This window comes from Neltuma alba, unplaced genomic scaffold (genome assembly GCF_004799145.2).
Source record: "Neltuma alba isolate B1F8T4 unplaced genomic scaffold, ASM479914v2 tig00003474_pilon, whole genome shotgun sequence".
NCBI lineage: Eukaryota > Viridiplantae > Streptophyta > Magnoliopsida > Fabales > Fabaceae > Neltuma > Neltuma alba.
The window spans coordinates 1-23,470 of record NW_021633298.1 but is presented as its reverse complement, the minus strand read 5'-3'; the positions used below and the strand labels follow the sequence as shown (position 1 = coordinate 23,470).

Sequence of the window (23,470 nt, the reverse complement as noted above, 5' to 3'; positions counted from 1 at the left end):
GGGACGGCATTGAAAAGCTTTGGATTTTTGTATTATTTTATGCTTTTATTTGGCAAGTGAAATGGGGGACAACTGGGTAGTACGGTGAGAAACTTTAGCAGTTTGGTCAAGACAGGAGAATGTCTTGTGTTTTGCTCCAAGCGATCTTTCTCTGCCCCGTGAACAAGTTGGAGACTTGGAGTAGCCCCTTATGAAACGTTGCGCGCTTGACGGTTTCAATTATTCAAGTCAAAACGTTGAGATAATCCCTATACGCTGGCCAGGATAAAATAATTTGCAGGCCTTGACTTGTACGAATCCGGTCAACTACCATCATTAATACTACGATTAATTGATATAAAAATATTTGGCCAATAACTACAATTATTAAATTTGAGAAATTTTTCTAAATAATACTCTCTCTTATCCTATGTATAAGATACAAATAATTGAAAAAATTGATTAAAGATAATAAATATGTAAAAATATTTTTTCCCAAAAATATTGCTATTTATGGATGGAGAGAGTGAGTAGTTAAAAGCTGCTAAGACTTAAAGAGCGATGTAGAGTTAGTTAGTCATTGCAGTAATATAGTATGTAGTTAACAGGATAAAAATTTTATACGCACAAAAAAAAAAGGGATAAAAAATTTGTTGAAATTTCAGACACCTAAATGTGTCTTATAAATAAAAGCATGTCTACTGAAAAATTATGTCCCAATAATTATCTTTTATCCCTTGTTTAATAATATTATATTATATTATATCACATAATGACCAAAGTATATGGTTTTCTATTATTTAGCGTAAATAAATATACTATAACCACCTATGATTTTTACATTGTAAAATCATATAGATTTGTTACCCTTTTTGTGGAATTAAAACTTTTAGGTTAGTCTTTAAAATTAAATAGAGGTCATGCTTATACATGTGCCTGTGGATGAGATTATTTCTTTTTTTTTTCTTTCCAAATTTATTCCACCCAGATTACCAATATAATTATATTTCTCAACCACACTCGTTCGAATGCAAATGTCATAATTGAATTTCATATATAATGTGAAAAAAGAAGAGTACTCATTTATATAAGTAAAGGATTTTCTATAAACCAAATGAGCATTGCAAAATGTTGTGACTGTATTTTGTTGTTACTTGTAGGTCATGAAGTAAACATAAAAATCATATTTTAAGCCCCATGTGATTAATTCAGCATGTGCATGGTTGTTCCCCACCCCCCTTGTATTATTTTTATAATAACAATGTAATAAAACAATATGCAGGCCTTGACCTACCAAGAGGATCCGGTCAACGCATGCTTTGAACAAAAAAAAAAAGGGGTGGTTAAGGCTAATTAAGGCCCAAAGCATAGGACATAATTATGGTTTAGACAATTTAATAATTGTTAACGCAGATCTCGAGTAAGTGGCCTAAAAAAGAAAGACGGATTCCTAAGCTTTGTTCCATCTCTAAGTCAGGCCAGGGAGTATTATATAGTATGATCTCTCATGTGACAATTTTAAGGAGGCTTGACCAACAAATGAAGGTAAAGCATAGTTCTGAATTCGCCCAATATGGTTACAATTGCAAAGTAGTGAAAATCTATCATACTTTGAGACGCATTGTAATTTTTTTAAATAATTTTGATAACATTTATTTCTATAACCATCTCAATCCATTTGCAACTACTCATTTTTCCTGCAAATATTTTGGGACATGGTTGTCATAAAATTCATCTATAAGGACTTAAATATCATTCTAAGAAAAAAACAAAGAATTTTTTTTATATAAAAAAATTTAGGTAAATTGGTTTTAAGAGTTCATCAAAACCAAGACATTCCTCTAGATTTATAAAGCATTTACAGTAGTACTTACAAATCGCCTACAATACAATTTTCATATAGCAGCAGGACTGGAACTCATAACCTTGAGAACTATGACTTAATTCTTTTCCATTAGGATCAACACAGAGAACCAATAAAACTCAAGACACTAGCAATGGCGGCGGCGGCGGCTGTTATAGAGTTCTTGGTGCGGGATGTGGGCCTGAGACCAGCACCTGACGGCCCAAGTAATATAAGTGAGCTGAGATAACCCAATTTTTGGTGGGCTCCCATAAACAAATCACTGGACCATATATTCAATGGAGCATGGAATAAAATAAGATTTCTTCCAGAATTTTCTGTTCAGGAAATTGTCGCCGCCTCAAATTTGTTCTTCATTTGCGGTTCAAGGAGTTTCTTGAAGCTCAAGTTGGGAATGGCATGCTTACCAGAGCCTGTGATCTGCATGACTTATTCATGTATAAATATCTCCCTTTCCTTCCTACTTTCCAAAATTTTCTGCTTCTGCAAGTTCTACCGCAGCACTCTGGAACTTCATAAATCAGCTTTATTTTCATAGAGCCATCAGGATCTCCTTTCCTACAAAGCGTGCTTCTTGGTTGGATTCATTGCGAGAGTTTCCGGGATATAACGATGGTAACTTTTCTTTTCTCTAGTTTTTTTCCCTTCGGTTTTCTGTTTCCTGAGAACAAGGTATTTGGTGACAGAAGTTTCGCATGTTCTTGAATGCTAAAATTAGATAAAAGCTTGAGAGATGGGCGTCTATCGTTTTTAAATAATGGCTCGTCATTTGCATAATCCTACGAAATAAGCTGTCTTTTTAACTTGGTTTTCAATTGGTTATGGATTTCGAATGTCTAAGATGGTGGCTTGGAAATCTCAGGTTCATTATGAGTTGGCGTGATGGAATGTATAGGTTGTGGTATTAACTCGGGTTGTTGCACAGAGAAAAAGTGAGCCCTAGAAACAGATTAATTTTCCGAAGAAGTGTGTCTTTACTGTTCTGAAAATAATTTGCTAAATATGCGAAGTAAATATTTCCTAATATTCCGTCAGACTGTTTATTGGTTCTAGCGGCTTCAGTGTTATTTAGAATATATTACCCCTTTCACTCATATGTATATCTAGTATTCAGTATTCTCTAAATCTTGTTTTCCCATAGAAAGGGGGGGGGGGGGGAAACCTGAAATCGTTGTCCCCTTCCATGAACTACGGAGTTTGTAGATGGTCGGAACCATAATAATAATGTGTTTATGCATCATTCTGATGTGCAAATGGCGGGTTACAGCAATGCAATGAGAACAATTGACCTGCCTCAATTTTTTCTTTGACATAAATAGTAATTATACTGATAGAACCTGATTACTTTCATGGGTGCTATATCGAACTATTCAAGTTTTTGGGCTTCGTCATTGATTCAATTTTTATGTTTTGAGCCACACCTAACTCTAATATGAAACTTCCATTTATGACAAATATTGTTGATTTTGGCTGCACTTGTTTTTTCTTTTCGATAATCACCAGATGAATATGTCAATGAGGCAGGGACCACAGGAGCTTGTTCGTTTAGCAGAACTTTTGCATGATTGGCCACCTGAAACTAAGAAGTTGCTTGACTGCGCTTTAATTTATATAACTTAAACATGTATGCTTTATATTGCTATTTATATGAACAGTAGTGGCTTAATTTAATTTAGCATTTGGGCTTGGCATGTCGTGCTAAAACCCTGTCTCAAAAGTAGGAGAGAGCAAACCAACTTCTATGACCTAAGTGTGTAGTGTGCACCCACTGATTTTAATCTTTTCCCTATTCAAATTCCAAATTCAAATTTCATGGTTTTAATGATGTTGATTAGGTCATTGCAGGCATTTTTTTTTTCCTTCGAGCTTTGCCAAAGAATGGAAATGGGAGCCATTTCATTTTCGTCTCTTTACTTTGTTTTTGTTTTTAGGGTTGGGGATGTCCTATGGTTTACCTTTTGCTAAGTTTTTTTTGCCATAAATTTAGGGTGAATGATACAGTTTTATAGTTTTAGCAGTCAACGAACTTTTAGTTGTGTTTAAAAATAAGATGAACTTTTTTTAACTATTAATAAAACTGTGCTGAAAAAAGAAACTGACATTGATATTCAACTTAGGCTTGCTAAGTTTTCTATCGAATACTTCATGTCATTTATTTCATATTGATATATAACACTAAATGGTTCATTCTATTTCTTAAGTGTGTCCTACTGATTTTAATCTTTTCCTTATTCAAATTCCAAATTCAAATTCCATGGTTTTAATGACGTTGATTAGATAATTGCGAGCATTTTTTTCCCTTCCAACTGTACCAAAGTATAGAAATGGCGGCCATTTCATTTTCGTCTCTTTACTTTGTTTTTGTTTTTAGAGTTGGGGATGTTTTACTTTTTCCTAAGTTTTTTTGCCATAAAACTCAGGTGAATGATACTTTATAGTTTTAGCAGTCAACAAAGTTTTAGTTGTATTTAAAAATAAGATGAATTTTTTTTTTCAACTATTAATAAGACTCTGCTGAAAAAAGAAACTGATATTGATATTCAACGTAGGTTTGCTAAGTTTTCAATCAAATGCCTCATGTCATTTTATTTCCTCTTGATATGTAACACTAAATGGTTCATTCTAAAAGTAGTTTGCACATCCATATAAATTTTATCGAATTGATTTGTTAGAATTGCTATAATGAAAAGAAACTACTGATTACACTTTAGTAAATCATCACAATACCATTATTTGTTTATAACTAGACAGATTGCTGTGCTGACACTATGGGAAGTCAATGCTAGTTCTTCTCTTAAAAGAGGCACAAGATCTTAATTATTCCTTATGCGTTGAGCTTGACACCTTTTTGCTCAGTTATAGTATTATTATGATTTTTTCCGTTCATGTGTGATCTTATGAATGAATAACCTCTATATTGTGCCACTTCTATAGGCATCTCCTTTGGTCCTGGGTACTAGTGTGGCAGCTGCTGCGTTGGGGGGAAGATATTTGATTAGTAAATGGCAAGCATTCAAAGCTTGGCCTAAAACTCCACGGGCCCGAAGATTTTATCCTGGTGGTTTTGAGAAGGTTATGACTAAACGGGAGGCAGCATTGATTCTGGGAGTCAGGTATATTTTCGTCTGCATAGACTATTCATGATAACCCACTTAGTAACTGGACTATTTATTTATAAAATAAAACTCAGGTTCAGTTGCTTATATCCATGTGTTTAAATTTTTCAATCCCATTTATTATTTTGCTATTATTGGTTGTTGAAATGCGTGTGTTCACTTGTAAATTCATTTATAAATACTTGTTAATTTTTCTATCAACTCTTGTATTGTAAATTAGGATTTGTAAATTTTCGCACGGATCTTATTATTTTGCCATTGCTAGTTATAAATATGTGTGTACACTTATAAATTGACTTATAAACTTAAGTTTTGTCCTTATTTATATTATGTGAACTTTTTCTGGAGCGGCCCTGAATTTGTCAAATATGTACAATTAACTGGCGGTGTGCATAATTGTTTTTAAAACAAATGTTTTTGTCTGAAAAATATTGAACTGTCCCCCCCCCCCCCAAAAAAAACTGTGTGTATTTAGAGCCAACTGACATTGAAGCTCAAATTAATTAACACTTTCAGGGAGAGAACGGTGATGGAGAAGATTAAGGAGGCTCACAGGAGAGTGATGATGGCAAATCATCCTGATGCTGGCGGGAGCCATTACCTTGCCTCAAAGATAAATGAAGCCAAGGACGTACTGATGGGGAAGTCAAGAGGTGGAACCTCAGCATTTTAGATTTTACACACCACAGAGTCTCTGATAGAAGTGTTGTTATATCTTATTGAGCAGATGGGTGATGGGTGAAATTTTGACCAGTCTTGAGTATGCAGTTGGTCTGGCAAGCATGCTTTCTTCTTCTCCAATCATATTTTGATAATCTATTTTATTTTGCTTCATAGTCTAGGGTGATATGACAGGAGCAAAAAAACTTGGTTCCATATTGCCTTCTCATTTCTCACCAACTTGGAGTACAAGTTCGAAAGCAAGAACTATAAAAGCAATAAAATTTTTCAACCAGTTTCTAACTGATCATCTTTGAATCAGACAAGCACAAATGCTCTGCTCCGGAAAAAATTGTGGTTGAATTTTTTTTATCCTCATTGCTAAAATTTTCTTTTCGCCAGGGGTAGTAGTCCTGGTGATCTTCCCCTAAATTCGTTGTTCATGGTTCTGTTTGATTCCAATGAAGCCAATTGATGTTCTTCCCTAAAAGATTAGTTCGTTGGGATTTGTTGATATTAAATGAATGGGATTTCGACGGAAAAAAAATGTTTCTACTTTCTAAAAGGACTCAGATTACATGTATAAGAGCAGGGTCATGGAGCCATAATAACACTTCTCTGGGGGATCAAGATGAGTGGAGATCTCTCCATCTTTTTTGAATCAGAGATTTGATATTTTATAACTATTATTATAATATTACTACCTCGGGTCTTTAATATAAGATTCTGTTTGATTTTTATTTTGATTCTAAATATAAGACTCTAATCCATTTTGTCTCTTATATTTATACTTTTTTTTTCAAAATAGCCCTTTTAACAATAATAGTTCTAGTCAATACACTTGATTAGTAAGAATATTTTAGGAAAGACAACACTTATTTAGGATAAATAACTAACTCAACTGACTTCTTTAATCTCCTCAAATTAATCAACTGGCTCTTATAATTAGGATCAGAGGTAGTATATAATAAATATAGACAAAGTTAAGCTATTATAATTCATTAACTGTATATTTGTATTAAAATATTTTTTTCCACTCTTTTAGTTTTAAACGGTTGAAATTAAAATTTAATGGTTTATAAATTTATTTATATATTTCTAGTTATTTAATATTGCAATCCTAATCCCGATCGATCGCTCAATATCACTAATATTGAAAATTTGGATTGAACGCCTTATTGGCCAAGTTGCTTTCGTCTTGCACTCCCTCTGATCTCTCTCTGTCTTCGTGTCATTTGCTTTGAACGGCGACGACGTCTTTGCCAATCCCGACGTTTTGTCTGAGAGTTCCTTTTTTGTTTTTGTTTTAACCAAATGTAAATTTAGAACTTGCTCTTAATATCAATGCTGTCATTCTCTTAAAATTCCAGTCTAGCAGACAAACGAAGTCCACGTTGGTGATAGCGATCGGCTACCTTCCCCATTGGAAATGATGATCCAGCATGAAGGGACCATTCACAGAAATCTTTGGTCCCACTTGATAGAAAGCATTAAGAATTATATACCAGTGCTCAATATAAGTGATTTTTTGTTATTTGAGATTATTTAAATTCATATATGTGGAATAAGAGAATGTCACTTTTTTTTTAATGGTATATCAATCTCAAATAATAAGTAATTTCTCATATTAAATACTTTTTAAAAAGCTTTTTTTCATCCCAATCTCAATCTCATCTCTCATTCTCAATATTTGGTAACAGATGAAACCTTAGAAACTAAACTGATGGTGATTATTGAATAATTATGCACTGTGTCGCAAATTTACAAAGACTAATGTGTCGGTAAGTTTATAAAGTAAGGAGTTTGATTGATAGGACACTGACTGGCGAGGACCCCTCCTTATCTCCAGGACCCCTCCTCATCTCTTGACTCTTCATTGCCTGGCCTTGCGTGATTTCCCAGCTCTCAAGCCGTACCACGACATTTGAATTCCAAGAACCCGTTTACGATGGAACCTAAACGCGCCACAGAAGAGTCTTCCAAGGCATCCCACTCTGACTTCCTCGCCAAGAAGCGTTACTCGCCTCCTCCCTGGGCAACCCATCTCAATCCTTTGCCTTCCCATGTATTTTCCCTTGCCCATGTAAGTATATTCACTCTATCTTTTTATTTGCTTCTCATTTCCCTTTTCTCCCCCTATAAAGTATAGATCAACTTGTTGTATCGATTCAAAATTCAAAGATTAAATTATTAAAATCATAAGAACTAAGATAGATGGCAAATGAAACTATATAGGCCTAGTTATACTGAATCAAAACCTAATAGGCTGCACTATATCTAATCAAAGTTATAACATTTTAAATTAATTAAATCATAAGGATAGAATCATATCAAATCAAAATTCAGATATTGAGTTTCAATTAAATCAAAGCTATACAGACCATCTTGCATTGAGTTAAAATTCAAATATTAAATTTTAATTGAGTTAAAAAAACTACAAGTAATTTTTTTTTTTTTAAACTTAGTTTGGAATCCTACTAAAAATAAATTTCTCTCCTTGGTATAAGCTACCCACTCCAATTCACAAATGGAATCTTCCTGATTTGCCAAGCAACACGGAGGTGTGGCTCAAGGTACGCGCCCTATCCATGCTTATCTTTTAATGTTGTTGGGGTGAAAGGCACCAGTTCAGAGTTTGTTCCGTTTAAATTATTTATTAATTATTACTACTTTCAGTCTTTAATATAAAAACTAGCAAATTAATTTGAGTAGATTAAGAAAATTAGTTAAATTAGTTATTTGTAATAAATATGTATCGTTTTTTTTAAAATACCCTTATTAATCAAGTGTATTACTTAGAACTACTATTTGACGAAACTTTTAACATTTATAACTATTACAATGACTATCTTAAAAAAATAAACAATATGAGAGATAAGTAGATTAGTGTCTTATATTTAAGACCAAATTGAAAGTCAAACTAGCTCTTACATCAAAGAATAAAGGTAATATATTGTTGCGTGCTCATTATTCATCTATTTTGTTTTAATTTTGTTAATTATCTACTACATCTGGTCTTTAATATAAGAGCTAGTTGACTAATTTGAGTAGATTAAGAAAGTTTGTTAAGCTAGCTATTTCTAATAAATAGGTGTTATTTTTCTAGAATACCTTTACTAATAATATGTATTAGCTAGAATTACCATTGAATAAAATTTTTTATATGTGCAATTACTACAAGGACTATTCTGAAATAAATAAATAAATATGAGAGACAAAGTAGATTGAGGTTTTATATTTACAATCAAATTTAAAGTCAAACTAGCTCTTATATGAAGAATAGGAGGTCATCAATTTAAATGTTATACCAAAATTTTTAAGGGGATAATTTTGAAAATTATTTTAAAAATAGATGAGGATAATATGTAAAAATAAAAACGAAACAATAAACACTTTAAATGCTTTTTTTTTTGCCACGAAATGATTTGTTATAGAAAAACAACAAAATGGTAGGAAAACTAGGAAAAAACCGTGAAAATTGTGAAATTGCATGTCAGGTATTTTGTTAAAAATTTATTGTTATTTGCAAGTCAATATACAAATATTGTAATAGGTCCTGATTTGTGATTTTATAATTTCTATGGTCTGTTTTTATGATTTTTTTTTTTTCAAAATGGGTGAAGTTACTTCTTGAATAAGATATGCAAAAAAAATTTTTACAAACAAAATCTTGTATCTCGTATAGGAAAAAAATATTTACATGTTATATAAAAAAACCCGACAGGTTGGATCGAATGGCATGAGTCATTCCAGTTTAACCACGAGTGTTGAGTTTGAGATGTGGGAATACAGCACCCTAAGGGCTAAGGATACTAATCTTAATGGTTCCTATTATATTTCTAATACGGATTAGTTTGGGCCTATTGAGTTTCCCGTGATATAAGGGCTGGCTCAGGATACGGACGCACTACGGAAAAAAAAACGACGCTTAGGTCCCCATGTTGTCTAATTTGCCAAGCAACACGGAGGTGTGGCTCAAGGTACGTGCCTTATCCATGCCTATCTTTTAATGTTCTTGGGGTGAAAGGCACCAGTTCAGAGTTTGTTCCGTTTAAATTATTTATTAATTATTACTACTTTCAGTCTTTAATATAAAAATTAACGAATTAATTTGAGTAGATTAAAAAAATTAGTTAAATTATTTATTTATAATAAATATGTGTCGTCTTTTTTAAAATACCTTATTAATCAAGTGTATTAGTCAGAAGTACCATTTGATGAAACTTTTAATATTTATAACTATTACAATGACTACTGATGATGCCTCTGTCGTTAAAGCACTCAATTAAACTAGGTCTCAATTAATTTGTAGTTTAGGATCGACCTAGGTCATTACTTCCAAAGAGCAATTTATGGGTTTCTTTAGATAAAAATTCAGGTGATAAAAAAATGCAATAAATTGGACCTAAAGTAAAATGCAAAATTCTAATTCTAAATGAAAGATACAAATGTCCTAAAATCTATATGGAAATTAAATTAAACTAAATGAATGCAATGCAAATTTTGGGGGGATTTTTTGTTTGAAGATAAAAAATTAAAATGATAAATGAAGAAAATTGACTAAAGAGCAAAGAAAATTAACAAGTGAAAATTGAGAAGTTGCTCTTCGGTGAGGTAGAGGGGACAACTTAGGATTTGCATGGATTTAACCTTCATAACCTTAATCAGTTAATTAGACCAAAGAGAAGTAATAAGAGAGTGGAATTAATAAACTTAATTACCTACTTGAAACAAAGGGAACCCTCAATTTCAAAAACCCTTAAACTATTAGAGAACTCATAACAGTATAAGGTTGGTTGATTAAGCTTATTAAAACCAATAAAAAATAACTCAATTAATTTTGGAAATTATGTTTGAAATTATCCAATTAAACAATTAGACAATTAACCAACTTAATTAAACAATTAAGAGGCAAAAGAACCCAAATTTTGCAATTCAAACCACATTGATAATTAAATTCATAATGAAAACTCAATTATAAATTCAATTAACAATGCAAAGGTCCTAAACATAAATTCCAACAAGTGTCTCAACACACATAAAATCCAAATATCAATCCAATCCAAGAATAAAAGTGACAACTTAGAACTAAATTGTCTCACAAAATTACAACTTAAAATTATTTAAAACTAAATAATTTCAAGTCCTTGAATTAAAAAGATAAATGGAACATCACTCCCTTATGGTCTTCAAGTGCTAGCCCAAGGCTCAAGTCTCCTCCATACTCCTTTCAAGTTGCCTCCTAAATAAGTTTAAGCTTCCATAGTATTATCTCCTCCCTCCACGCTGTTGGAAATCATGGCCACCATAGTTAATGGAGAATGGATAATAAAATGCTGAATTTATGTGGCACGTGCAATGGAGGAGTTGGTGATGAAGATTGGATGGCTTTTGTGCGTAGGGAAAAGATGTGAATTTTTGATTGAAGCGTGACGTCCAGCGGCTGAATGGAGAAGGAGAAAAGTCTCCTTAGGCGTTCCATTGTGCGTCAATGAATGGAGATGGAAGTGGTGTCCTCTTGGGCGTGAATCCTCCTCTCAAAATAAAGAAAATAGTTTAATGAGGGAAAAGGAAATTTTTACGGATCCAAAGCTCAAGCCCATTAGTAATTAATTGACCCACTAGATATTAATCATTGGATTGTGCTTAAATTCCAAGAAACAATCTTGCACCATTGGATTTTCTATATGCTTTTTTCTTGATCTACAAGAATTTAAGTGCATCTATTAATGTAGATTATATTCAAATATAATAAAAAATTAAATATTAAATCTGCACAAAAATTAGGCAAGAAAGTGCAAAACTTTCTAAAAATAGTCTTTCTAAAAATATGAGACTTGTTTCCAAAAAATAGGAAAAATTAATTCCAAGTCAAAAATAGAAAAGCACAAAATATTCATATTTTCAATCCAAAATCTCAATTTTTATGCAAAATCCAAAAATCAACCAATTTATCCAATAATGAATAAAAATCCAATTAAGCTCAAAATTATCATTTAAATCCTGAATTAATGTGGGATAAAATATATAGAAATTGGGTTTTATCAACTACCTTAAAAAATGAACAAATATGAGAGATAAGTGGATTATGATCTTATATTTATGACTAAATTGAAAGTCAAATTAGCTCTTATATCAAAGAATGAAGGTAATATATTGTTGCGTGCTCATTCTTCATCTACTTTGTCTTAATTTTGTTAATTATCTACTACATTCAGTCTTTAATATAAGAGCTAGTTGACTAATTTAAGTAGATTAAGAAAATTTGTTAAGTTAACTATTTTTAATAAATAAGTGTTATTTTTCTAGAATACCTTTACTAATAATGTGTATTAGCTAGAATTACCATTGAATAAAATTTTTTATATGTGCAACTACTATAAGGACTATCTTAAAATAAATAAATAAATATGAGAAACAAAGTAAATTGAGGTTTTATATTTACAATCAAATTTAAAGTCAAACTAGCTCTTATATGAAGAATAGGAGATCATCAATTTAAATGTTATACCAAAATTTTTAAGGGGATAATTTTGAAAATTATTTTAAAAATAGATGAGGATAATATGTAAAAATAAAAACGAAACAATAAACACTTTAAATGGTTTTTTTTTGCCACAAAATGATTTGTTATAGAAAAACAACAAAATGGTAGGAAAAATAGGAAAAAAAACCGTCAAAATTGTGAAATTGCATGTCAGGTATTTTGTTAAAAATTTATTGTTATTTACAAGTCAATATACAAATATTGTAATAGGTCCTGATTTGTGATATTATAATTTCTATGGTCTGTTTTTATGATTTTTTTTCAAAAGGGGTGAAGTTACTTCTTGAATAAGATATGCAATTTTTTTAAAAAACAAAATACTGTATCTTGTATGGGGAAAAAAATGCTTACATGTTATATAAAAAAACCCGATAGGTTGGATCGACTGCATGAGTCATTCCAGCTTAATCACGAGTTTTGAGTTTGAGATGTGGGAATACATCACTCTAAGGGCTAGGGATACTAATCTTAATGGTTCCTATTATACTTCTAATACGGATTAGTTTGGGCCTATTGAGTTTTCCATGATATAAGAGTTGGCTCAGAATACGGACGCACTACCAAAAAAAAAAACAAAAGAAAAAAGGAAACGACGCTTAGGTCCCCATGTTGTCTAATTGCACTAAACTCCTATACCCAAATGAGGATCGATGAAAGACCAAAAGTTAACAAGTCAATTTGCATACAGCTTAACATTAGGGCTACAGAGATTTCAAACCATTAGACAGCTGAAGAGAACCAACCATGAGAAATGGCAAAAGGGATACGCATCAAATGGCTTTTTTTTTAAAAAAAAAAAATTAGCATCATTTTGAGCTAGTGTGATCATTGAATGCGTTTTTTTTATTTTAATTTTTAATTAACTTTCCCAGAGTCTCACTTATCCCTTTATATCTTCTACTCTTATAATAAGAATTAGTTGACTAATTTGAATAAATTAAGAATGTTTGTTAAATTAGTTATTTTTAATAATTAGGTATTGTTTTTCTTAAAATATCTTTACTAATAATATATATTGGCTAAAATTATAACATGTACAACTACTATAAGGATTATTTAAAGAAAAAAATATATAAATATGTCTTATTTTTATATTTAGGAACAAATTAAATATCAAACTAATTCTATTAAATACATGTAGCATTGTTTTGCATGTTTATGATAATGAGCACCTGTGAAGAGGAGGAAAATTTCTGATAGGGAGGACGGAAGTACGTCAACCCCAGGGCATGGGCGCGCATTCTGTCACCACCCAATCGTTAAAACTATGGCATTGCAATTTACACTTTTCAAATATGTTCGTCGCTCGGGCCTGCCTTCTATCTCTTCTTTCCTTCATATTTTCTTCCGCTTCATCTATTTGGTTTTTATGGTTCTATACATTGAAACTGACACTCACAGAATGCGAGCAAAAACATCTACAGATTATTCTGGTGATATGGTTTGATAAAGTGGTTGTGTTATCCAGGATTATTTGTGAACTGGCCTGTTTTGATCAATAGTTTGCATGATATTCGATTATATGATCTTTGATAGGAAACTGATGGACCAGATTATTAGAATCTCATTTGATGTTACCGTGTACGTATCATGGATTTTAACTGTTTCTGAGTATGTTGTACAGATAATCTCTTCATTCATTCACTTGCGATCCTTTTTCTTTCTTGGATAAATGTTCAATCTGGATGTTTTTTTTTTTTTCCTGAGTCCGGTCCTTAACTAACGGAAAAACTTTTCCGAATATAGCGTGAGGACCTTGCAGGAACGGAACTGGGCGGAAACAAGGTCAGAAAATTGGAATTCTTGATGGCAGACGCCGTAGCACAAGGTTCAGACTGTGTTATTACAACCGGATTCATCCAAAGCTGCCATTGTTGTGCTACTGCTGTTGCTGCAAAGTATTTGAATCTGGACTCTTATTTAATACTGATCACTTCTAAGGTTGAAAATTTCTTTTTTGTTCTTTAATTCAGTTCAATAACAATTTGCTTCATTAACAAGGTTTCCTTGTCATCTTTAATATCCTATTAATTGAGTCTTTATTTATTTTCAGGTCCTTGTTGACCAAGATCCTGGACTGACAGGCAACCTCTTGGTCAATCGTATGATAGGAGCTCACATTGAACTTCTATCGGTGGAAGAATTTTTAGCATTTGGCAATGAGGTGAGAATATTGGCCCTTTAATTAGTACCAAATATGTGTACGTGCGTGTGCTCACAATGGTAGTCTGTGAATGAACTACATTTTTCTCAAGATATTAATTTTACTGATTCTAGCATATACGGTGGATAGGTTTGTTCCTTCCAAGTAATATTTTGTTTCTTTTCTGGCGACCTCAATATATATTGTAATCAAAGCAATATGTGCGATTACTTTGTGCAGTGCCTGTAGCAAAAGAAACATCGTCACAATGTTGAGCGTTTCGTGAATGTAGATGGTAGAGTGATTTCTAATATACTTGAAAAGCAACTAACAGGACGTTTAACAGAGACTTCATTGTTACTACATAGCTGACTTCATTATTTAGTACAACAGCTGCAAAAACTGCCCCTTTTAAGGATTTTTTTAATTGATGAAGAAGGATGAAGAAATATTTCCCCTACACTTTACTCCTTTTGACCCTGCCTGTGTTTATGCTGCTACTCTTTATTGTAACTTTTCATAGAACCGTTTCATCAAGACACTGGTAGCAAGTATCTTTTTCCTGTTTCATAAATACCTTTCAATAATATTTGCTGGTTGCTTTTGCTCATTTGTCATGCATTCCTCTAATTTCTGGTAGCATTGGATTTCATCATCATTTGTTTGTTTTCCAAAAAGAGAGAAAGAAAGGAAATTGGCTGTTGGATAGCACCTATTGGCTTTGTACTTTACTAACCAATGAAGAGAAATTCATTTTGGTGGATTGATTTGTGATCCATATGTATATTGCAGACAATACCATTGTTTATCGAATAATTTTGTATTCTTGTAGACACTTACCAATATTCTAAAAGAGAAGCTGATAAAGGAAGGGAGGAGGCCATACGTTATTCCTGTGGGGGGAACAAACTCTTTAGGAACATGGTAAGACTATAACTTATTGTCTTCAATTTTCTTCTTTTGTACTAACTTATTTCCTTAATTCCCATATCTGGCATGAAAATTATTCTGATCAGAGCAAGGCAATATTGACTATATTTCTTGTTAAATTACCCTTCATTAAGGAAAGGAATATTTAATATTTGTTATGATAAGGCTTCTTGTAAAAAGATTATATAACTTGTTTGGTTTATGCAAATTTTTATCATACGTATATTCTCATATTTATGATTGTGTTTGGTTCCCCAATAGCTGATATTAGCAAGAAAAAGTACGTAAAAATTCCTTTTGAAATAACAAATTTCACATCAATCCCCAATGTGCTAAGTAGTTTGAATTGCACGATGCTCCATGTCTTGAAATTTCCACATTATATTATCTCTATTCAGGGGCTATATTGAGGCAATTCGGGAGATTGAACAGCAGATTCAGAGTGGGCCTGACAATATTAAGTTTGATGATATTGTTGTAGCATGTAGCAGGTTATTCTCTACTTCCTTGATATATCATTTACTTAGTTACAGCAATTTTCTCTCATAGGACTCTATCTACATTGAAGTAGGCTTTTATTACATTGCTCTAGGATATTCTAATGAGCCTCAACTTGATATAGTCAAGTGACTGATTCTATTTTTCTTCCCACCAATATTGGGAGTGTCATTCCCATGGGGCTAATAGATCAGAAGCTCCATTCCTACGTCATTTAGATCAGGATGATATTGCAATTGTATGCAAAGTTCATGGTAGGCAAGTGTAATAATTTCTCTGCAGAATTGTATGCAGTAGTCACTGTGTCAACTTACAACCAAATTTCCTGGAGAAATTGATTTAAGTTGTATTGTGATTCATGCTTAGATCAATCTGTGTTTCAATAGTACATGACACGTTAAACCATAGTTACATTTTATATGTATTCATTTTCCAGCGGGGGCACAGCTGCTGGTCTGTCATTGGGATCATCATTGAGTTCATTGAAAGCTAGAGTATGCCTTCCTTTGACAAGACTCTCACATTTCAAGTTATTGCACGCCGTGCACACTAATTTATGTTCACGCCACGGTTTTAGGTACACGCATTCTCTGTTTTTAAAGACCCTGAGTATTTCTACGACTTTATTCAAGGCTTACTTGATGGACTTGAAGCTGGTGTTAACTCGCGTGATATTGTTGAAGTACACAATGTGAGTCTCTTCTTAATTGTTGCGTTGTACTCCTCCGGTCCTTATTATAAGGCCCAATTTGACTTTTTATTTGGTCCTAATTATAAGACCCATCCATTTTGTCTCTTATATTTATGCATTTTTTCCAGATAATCCTTCTAATAATGATAGTTTTAGCCAATATACTTAATTAGCAAGGATATTTTAGGAATGACAACACTTATTTATTATAAATAACCAACTTAACTTACTTCCTTAATTTCCTCAAATAAGTCAATTGGGTCTTATAATTAGGACCGGAGGAGTATGATTTTTGTTTTGTTTTTAAGTTAACGGAAAAGCTAGCATAAGTTGATTCATTATTTAGGGATGCCAATATAATTGTTTCAATATTCTAGCCTGCGAAAAGAGATTCACTTCACAGAGATGTCAAGAGCACAAGAAAAGTTATTGGAAAACAAGAGAATATCAGGGAAAATGATGAGATGTGGTAAGACGAAAAATAATATGTATAATTGCAGCATAGTGTGTTTTAATTAGTTCAAATATGTACAATGAATATAGGGATTTTAGTGAGTTCAGAATTGACTTTCTTGTGAAGAGGGGTCGACTCTGTCATAATTTAGATATCAATAATCTAACTCCTAGAGATCTTTGAGTAAAAATTCATGAGAAGTGTAATCTAAAATATAAATAAATATGATGTGGAAAATTAAGTGGGTAAGTATGCTTATCAATTGATAATGAAAGTTAAACTAAATTTCTTATGTTTTTGATAGTCCAAAGGTCTTGGCTATGCAATTAACACCTCAGAGGAGCTTAATTTATTGAAAGAAATCGCTGTGACCACTGGCGTAATTCTTCACCCATCATACAGGTATCTATCATCATGATTTCATTAACTTCCTCCATGTTCGGGTTCAGCTATTTCAAACTAATAAATTGACCTATAAGATTGTATACAATTATTAGCTCCCCATTTACTAGACTAAGAGCTGGAAAATCATATCGTACTTGCTCATCTTTTTTAGACTTGCAAAGTTTGTATGGTTGCTTTCTTGCTAAAATGGCTTGAGCATTATGAAGGAAGGTAAACAACTAGGCATATGACTCAATGCTTTGTTGCGCTATATGGGGATAATATGTGAGAGAGTTTTTGTCTCGTAAAGTATAAAAGTGATTAAAAAAGGTGACTTTGGGAATATCCAAATAGCCTCTAAAAGCTGTCATGGAACGGATAGAAGATTCTCTTACATGACACTCATTATCTTAAGTGCCACTATACTAGCCGACCAAACACAGACATCTCATCTCGGATGTCTCTTTAACATCAAAGATACCGAACGAAGACAAAACTACTCTAGTATACTAATCACCCTCCATTCATTCATTTTATGGCCTTTATATTCATCTTCTATGGATAGAACTAAATAATTGGTAACTGAATGTTTAGTATAGTATTGAATGTGAAATCTGCTGATTTTACTCAACTGGCATGTATATCTTGATTAATACCCTTTCAGCGGAAAAGCTGTCTACAGAATGTTGAGAGACATGTCTGAGAATCCAAAGAAGTGGGAAGGGAGAAAGATCCTTTTCATTCATACTGGTGGCCTCCTAGGTTTGTTTGAAAAGATGGATGAATTGGCTTCACTGGTAGGGAATTGGCATCGAATGGATGTTCATGAATCTGTTCCTCCGCATGACGGCATTTGAAAGATTTTCTGGACAAGAGACCACAACTTTGCATTACTAGAATCAGCAGCTGTGTGGTGTTTTTTCCCAGTTGCATCCATTACTTAATTTTGCTTGTGGTGCGTCCAATACCTTAATATTACTTTTCTAGTACTTTCTAATATCCTACTATTATTTATAATACATTCAGTGCCCTAACTCATAAATAAGAGTTAAGTGTTTGATACTACTCAGAAACTCAAAAGAGATGTTACGATGGCATAATGTCTGTGACCAGTTTTCTTATATTATCTGAGACGTAATATATGCTCATAACTTACGGGGATATCCTTGAAGATAATGAAAATTGTACATGAACTCTTCACAAAAGAAGTGTGCTCTGCAAATTATTTTTCATATTTTAGAGATTGAGTTGATATTTAATTGATCAATAATAAATAAGTTAAATAAACATGGGTTAAGATGCATCCAACATCTTGAAGTATTTTCTTGGATGCATCTAGTATTTAAAAATATTTTATGGTGCATCCAACATTTCAAAGTATTTTTTAGATACATTCAATACTCAAAAATATTTTTTGACATATCTAGGATCAAGGCCAAAAAAAAATTCAGGAAGCTTGACACACCTAAAATTTTTTTCAGGGTGTAGGATGTAACTTGACCCAATAAATATTAATAATTAGAATACTTACTGTTTGATCCAATTAAATTATATGTTAATATGAGGGTCATTAATTCAAACGCAGGAGGAAAATGTTATTTTAATTATTTTAATCATATTGATAGCAAATTGTTGGCTACCAAAAAAGCATTTAAAGTCAGTTTTTTTGGTCTGAAAATTAGGATACCTGAATATGAATGATTTATCTAAAACATAAATTTTGAATTTAAAAATAAGTCTTGTATTTAGATCATGAGAAAATATATTGTTATAAGGAGAAGTTTCCTAGCGAAAAATATCTTTCCTAATAAGTGAATTTTTAAGCAAAGTTCATATTTAGCATAGGAAAATGTAATTTTTATTCAATAATATATTTTTTATATTGATATAATTATATTTTTCTTATTGCACACTAACTCTCTTTGATTAAAATACAAAGCATTAAATAAGAGCATATATATACAAATAATTAGGGGGAAATATATGCTAATCAATTTTTCAATCATTGGAAAATTTACGGTTAAACTGTAATTTTGACCCTGATCTTATGTGACTTAATCATAAATATTTGCTCTTTATTCATAAATAATTACTCCTTATTCATAAATATTATGTGACTTAATGATATGGTTTGCATATTTATATTATGTACACGCAACCCCTTTCGCCCAGATTAAAAGAAAAAAAAATTGAAGATAAATCAATCATTGGAAAATTTATGGTTAAACTGTAATTTTCATCTTGATCTTATTTTTCATATGTAATTTTATCTTTAATATTTTTGGTAGTATAATTTTGACCCTGATATTTTTTTTTAATGTAACTTTAGTCATAAGATTTTATACCACTGAAAAGATGAGAGACAAAATTACAAAATCAAAATTGTACCTTAATCCAAAAATTTATTGAGAAATGGCTACTAGAACGACAAATTACAAATGGGAGGATAAATTGTACATAAGAGAATTTAAGTTAAAAAAAAAATTTACACAAAACATTACTGGGACATAAGAGAATAATTTGAAAGACGGATTACTTATAAGGAAAACTCAGAAGATGTTATACAAGAAGAAGATGATTGCACATAAATGAGGATAAATTACAGAAAAATAAGTTAAACACAAGTAATTAATTACACAAAGTCTTTAGATATATGCTAATCAATTTTTCAATGTTCCTTTTTTCTAGATTAATATAAAAAAAGGGGGGAAATCTGAAATGGATCATTTTGGCATTTGGCGACGAAGGAGCGATCAAAACGAGGGAATCAAATTACATTACGGTTCAGGTTCATCGTCTTGTTGACTTGGCATGGAATGAGATGTTGTACACTCGCTGCCCCTACTGCCTTCATCTTCCCAACCCTCTGGTTCACTGCAGATTGAGTCCCCAGGGTCTTCCCCTGTCACAATCCCCTTCTCTCAAGTTCAGCAACGCTAGATTCTTTCAGAAAATGGATGCTAAACTCAATGCCATTGGGAGCACCACAGACACAGACGAGTCTTCCCGGGCATCCGGCTTCGACTTCCTCACCAAGAAGGCTTACTCGCCTCCTTCCTGGGCCTCCCATCTCAATCCCTTACCTTCGCATATCTTCTCCCTTGCCCAGGTAAACAAATTCACTCTCTCTCTCTTTCAGTTTCTGAATTCTCACTTAGTTTCTGTTTGGTTGCTTGTCGCGCCAAAAAAAAAAAAAGGGATTCTTCAATTGAAGTTGTACTGAAAAAGCAAATTATTTTCTTGGTATCAGCTTCCCACTCCAATTCACAAATGGAATCTTCCTAATTTGCCAAGCGGCACGGAGGTGTGGCTCAAGGTATTAATTTGTTGGGTTTACGTTATTTAAACCGTTGGTTATTGTTGATGCTGTCACTGGGAGAAGAGAATGCCAGCAAAAACATCAAGAGATCTTTTTGGCGATATGGTTTTGCGTTGTCCAGGGTTGTTTGTTAATAGGCCTGTTTTGATTACCACTTCGGATAAAACCTTGTTTTAAGATTCAATGATGTGATCATTTTTAAAGCAAAATCTGGTGGATCAGATGTCAGAACCTCATTTGAGTTTCCTGTGTTCATATTATGTATTTTAACTGTTTCTGAGTATATTGTAGATATTCATTCACTTGGATAGCTGTTCAATTTGGATGCATGTTTTTAGCCTCCGTCCGGTCTTTTACTGACTGCAAAAGTTTTCCAATATAGCGTGATGACCTTACAGGAATGCAATTGAGTGGAAACAAGGTCAGAAAATTGGAATTCTTGATGGCAGATGCCGTAGCACAAGGTGCAGACTGCATTATTACAATTGGAGGCATCCAAAGCAATCACTGTCGTGCAACTGCTGTGCTGCAAAGTATTTAAATCTTGACTGTTATCTGATACTGCGCATTTCTAAGGTTAACATTTTGTTTTTCTTCTTTCATGTATCTCAATTAGATTTTGCTCTAATAATCTGATAAGGTTTTATTTATGTTTTTAATATTTAATAAGCCTTTATCTATTTGCAGGTCCTTGCTGACCAAGATCCTGGACTGACTGGCAACCTTCTAGTTGAGCGTTTGGCAGGAGCTCACATTGAACTTATATCCAAAGAAGAATATTCAAAAATTGGTGCTGTGGTGAGAATATTGGCCATTTGGTGCCAACCGTGCTTTTTCCCCATAGTTGTAATTCATGAACAAATTACATATTTCTCGAGATATTTCTTTTTGGCCAAAATATTTCTCAAGATGTTAAACTTCTAGCATTTGAAGGCTATTAGCTTGGTTCCTTCCAAGTTCTTTTCTGGCCCCCTAAATCTATACTGTAGAATGTAGATTAAACTTTATATTTGATTGCTTTTGTGTATTATTTGGAGCGAGATAAACATCATGAGTTCATGACAATGTTGGGCATACCGTAAAAGTAGAGGGTAGAAGAGTGATATCTAATCTAAAATACGTATACTATGGCAGCTGCGTTATTGTTGCTTTGGACTAAGTCAGGATACCATAATAGCTACAGAAACGGCCACTTTGAAGGTGTTTTTTTATTGGGTTGCTGGTGAAGATTTTCTTTGTACACTTCATTGCAGCTGACACTGTTTGTTTGTACTAACGTGGTTTAGCATAACTTTTTAGAGAATTGTTTTATCAAGGCACTGGAAGCCGATATTCTTTCGTGCTTCACAAAGACCATTCATTTCAACAGTACTGCCGATTGCTTTTTGTTCACACGTTACACGTTGCTCTAAATACTATTAGCATTGTATTTCACCATCAGTTGTATTCCAAAAATGGAAAAAAAAAAAAAGGAAATTGGTTTCTTTTCATTGACAATTGGCTTTGTACTTACAGAAGGTGGATAGAGATTCATATCCCCTTTTCAACTAGTGAAGATAAATTCATTTGACCAGTTGATTTGTGAGCCACATATTTATCAAGTTGTGTCTATTGGCACCTATTTTTTGAGTCATCAAAAGTGCTGCATTTTGATACTTGTGTTTCCCCACCCCCCCCCTTTTTGGCCAATATATGATGATTTTTGTTGATTACTAATAATTTGTTGTTTCCTTAGACACTTGCCAATGTCCTAAAAGAAAAGTTGATAAAGGAAGGGAGGAGACCATATGTTATTCCTGTGGGAGGATCAAACTCTCTAGGGACATGGTGAGACTATAACTTTTTAGTGTCTTTTGCCCTTTTCTTCATTTGCACTAATTTCCTTAATCTCTCTGGTCTATGCAAGTCTTTACTATGCGAATCAACAATCATGAGGGATACAAACAAATGACCTTTCCGTTCTGATTTATTGTTTAATGAGTACCAGCAGGGATAGAATGTTTAATGTTTCGCACTCATTTGCAAGGGCTTGAGGACAGTTCTGAATTGCATTGTGTTCTACGTCCTGAAATTTGGGCATTATATTATCTATCAAACTCACATGTTTGGTCTGATTTATTTTATTCAGGGGTTATATTCAGGCAGTTCGGGAGATTGAGCAGCAGATTAAAAGAGGGCCTAGCAATATTTATTTTGATGATATTGTTGTAGCATGTGGCAGGTTGAGTTCTGCTTGCTTGATCTATCTTTTCTTAGTTAAGGCGTTTTTCTTTCACAGGACTCTATTTATTGAAGGAGGCTTCTATTACATCGCTATAGGATATTCTAATGAGCCTCAACTTGATATATAGTCAAGTGAAGGCATTTTTTCTTAAATGATTTTTTTTGGTGGGGCGGGGGGGTTCCTATCAGTAAATAGATCAAGAGGTCCGTTGCAAAGTTTTTTAGTTCAGGATTTCCTGTGGACAATTAGATGTAAAGGACAAGGATAGGTTAGTTTAGCTTCCTCTAAATTATGTGTATTTATAATATCAACTTACAGCCAAATTTCCACGAGAAGTGATTTAATTAGGTACCAGAATAGTGAACTGTATTTCAAAAGAGCATGATCTGCTAAAGTCATGGTTTATAATGATTTCATCTACTCATCATCCCTTTTTGTTCATTTCCAGTGGGGGTACAATTGCTGGTCTGTCTTTGGGATCATCATTGAGTTCATTGAAAGCTAGAGTATGTTTCTTTAGGAAACTCACAGTTCATGTTATTGCATGCCGCAAATATTATTTATGTTCTCCTCATGATTGTAGGTGCATGCATTCTCTGTTTGTGATAGCCCTGATTACTTCTATGACTTTGTCCAAGGGCTCCTTGATGGACTTGAAGCT

The 23,470-nt window shown here is 32.9% G+C and overlaps 1 protein-coding gene and 2 pseudogenes across 1 annotated transcript; all 3 read left to right on the top strand.

The window, feature by feature from the left end:
- Window positions 1-2,181: 2,181 nt before the first annotated feature.
- On the top strand, window positions 2,182-5,952 carry LOC114741705 (mitochondrial import inner membrane translocase subunit TIM14-3-like). Its single transcript, XM_028929958.1, has 3 exons — window positions 2,182-2,458; window positions 4,778-4,956; window positions 5,476-5,952. The coding sequence occupies exons 1-3, from the start codon at window positions 2,456-2,458 to the stop codon at window positions 5,630-5,632; spliced, it is 339 nt and encodes a 112-aa protein (XP_028785791.1). The 5' UTR covers window positions 2,182-2,455; the 3' UTR covers window positions 5,633-5,952.
- A 1,613-nt stretch (window positions 5,953-7,565) lies between these two features.
- On the top strand, window positions 7,566-18,361 carry LOC114741704 (bifunctional D-cysteine desulfhydrase/1-aminocyclopropane-1-carboxylate deaminase, mitochondrial-like; annotated as a pseudogene).
- Window positions 18,362-19,988: 1,627 nt separating this feature from the next.
- On the top strand, window positions 19,989-23,467 carry LOC114741706 (putative D-cysteine desulfhydrase 1, mitochondrial; annotated as a pseudogene).
- Window positions 23,468-23,470: the final 3 nt, after the last annotated feature.

Coding starts and splice junctions, on each gene's coding strand:
- LOC114741705 (XM_028929958.1), top strand. Junction 4,957..5,475: donor GCATTGATTCTGGGAGTCAG/GTATATTTTCGT, acceptor TAACACTTTCAG/GGAGAGAACGGTGATGGAGA.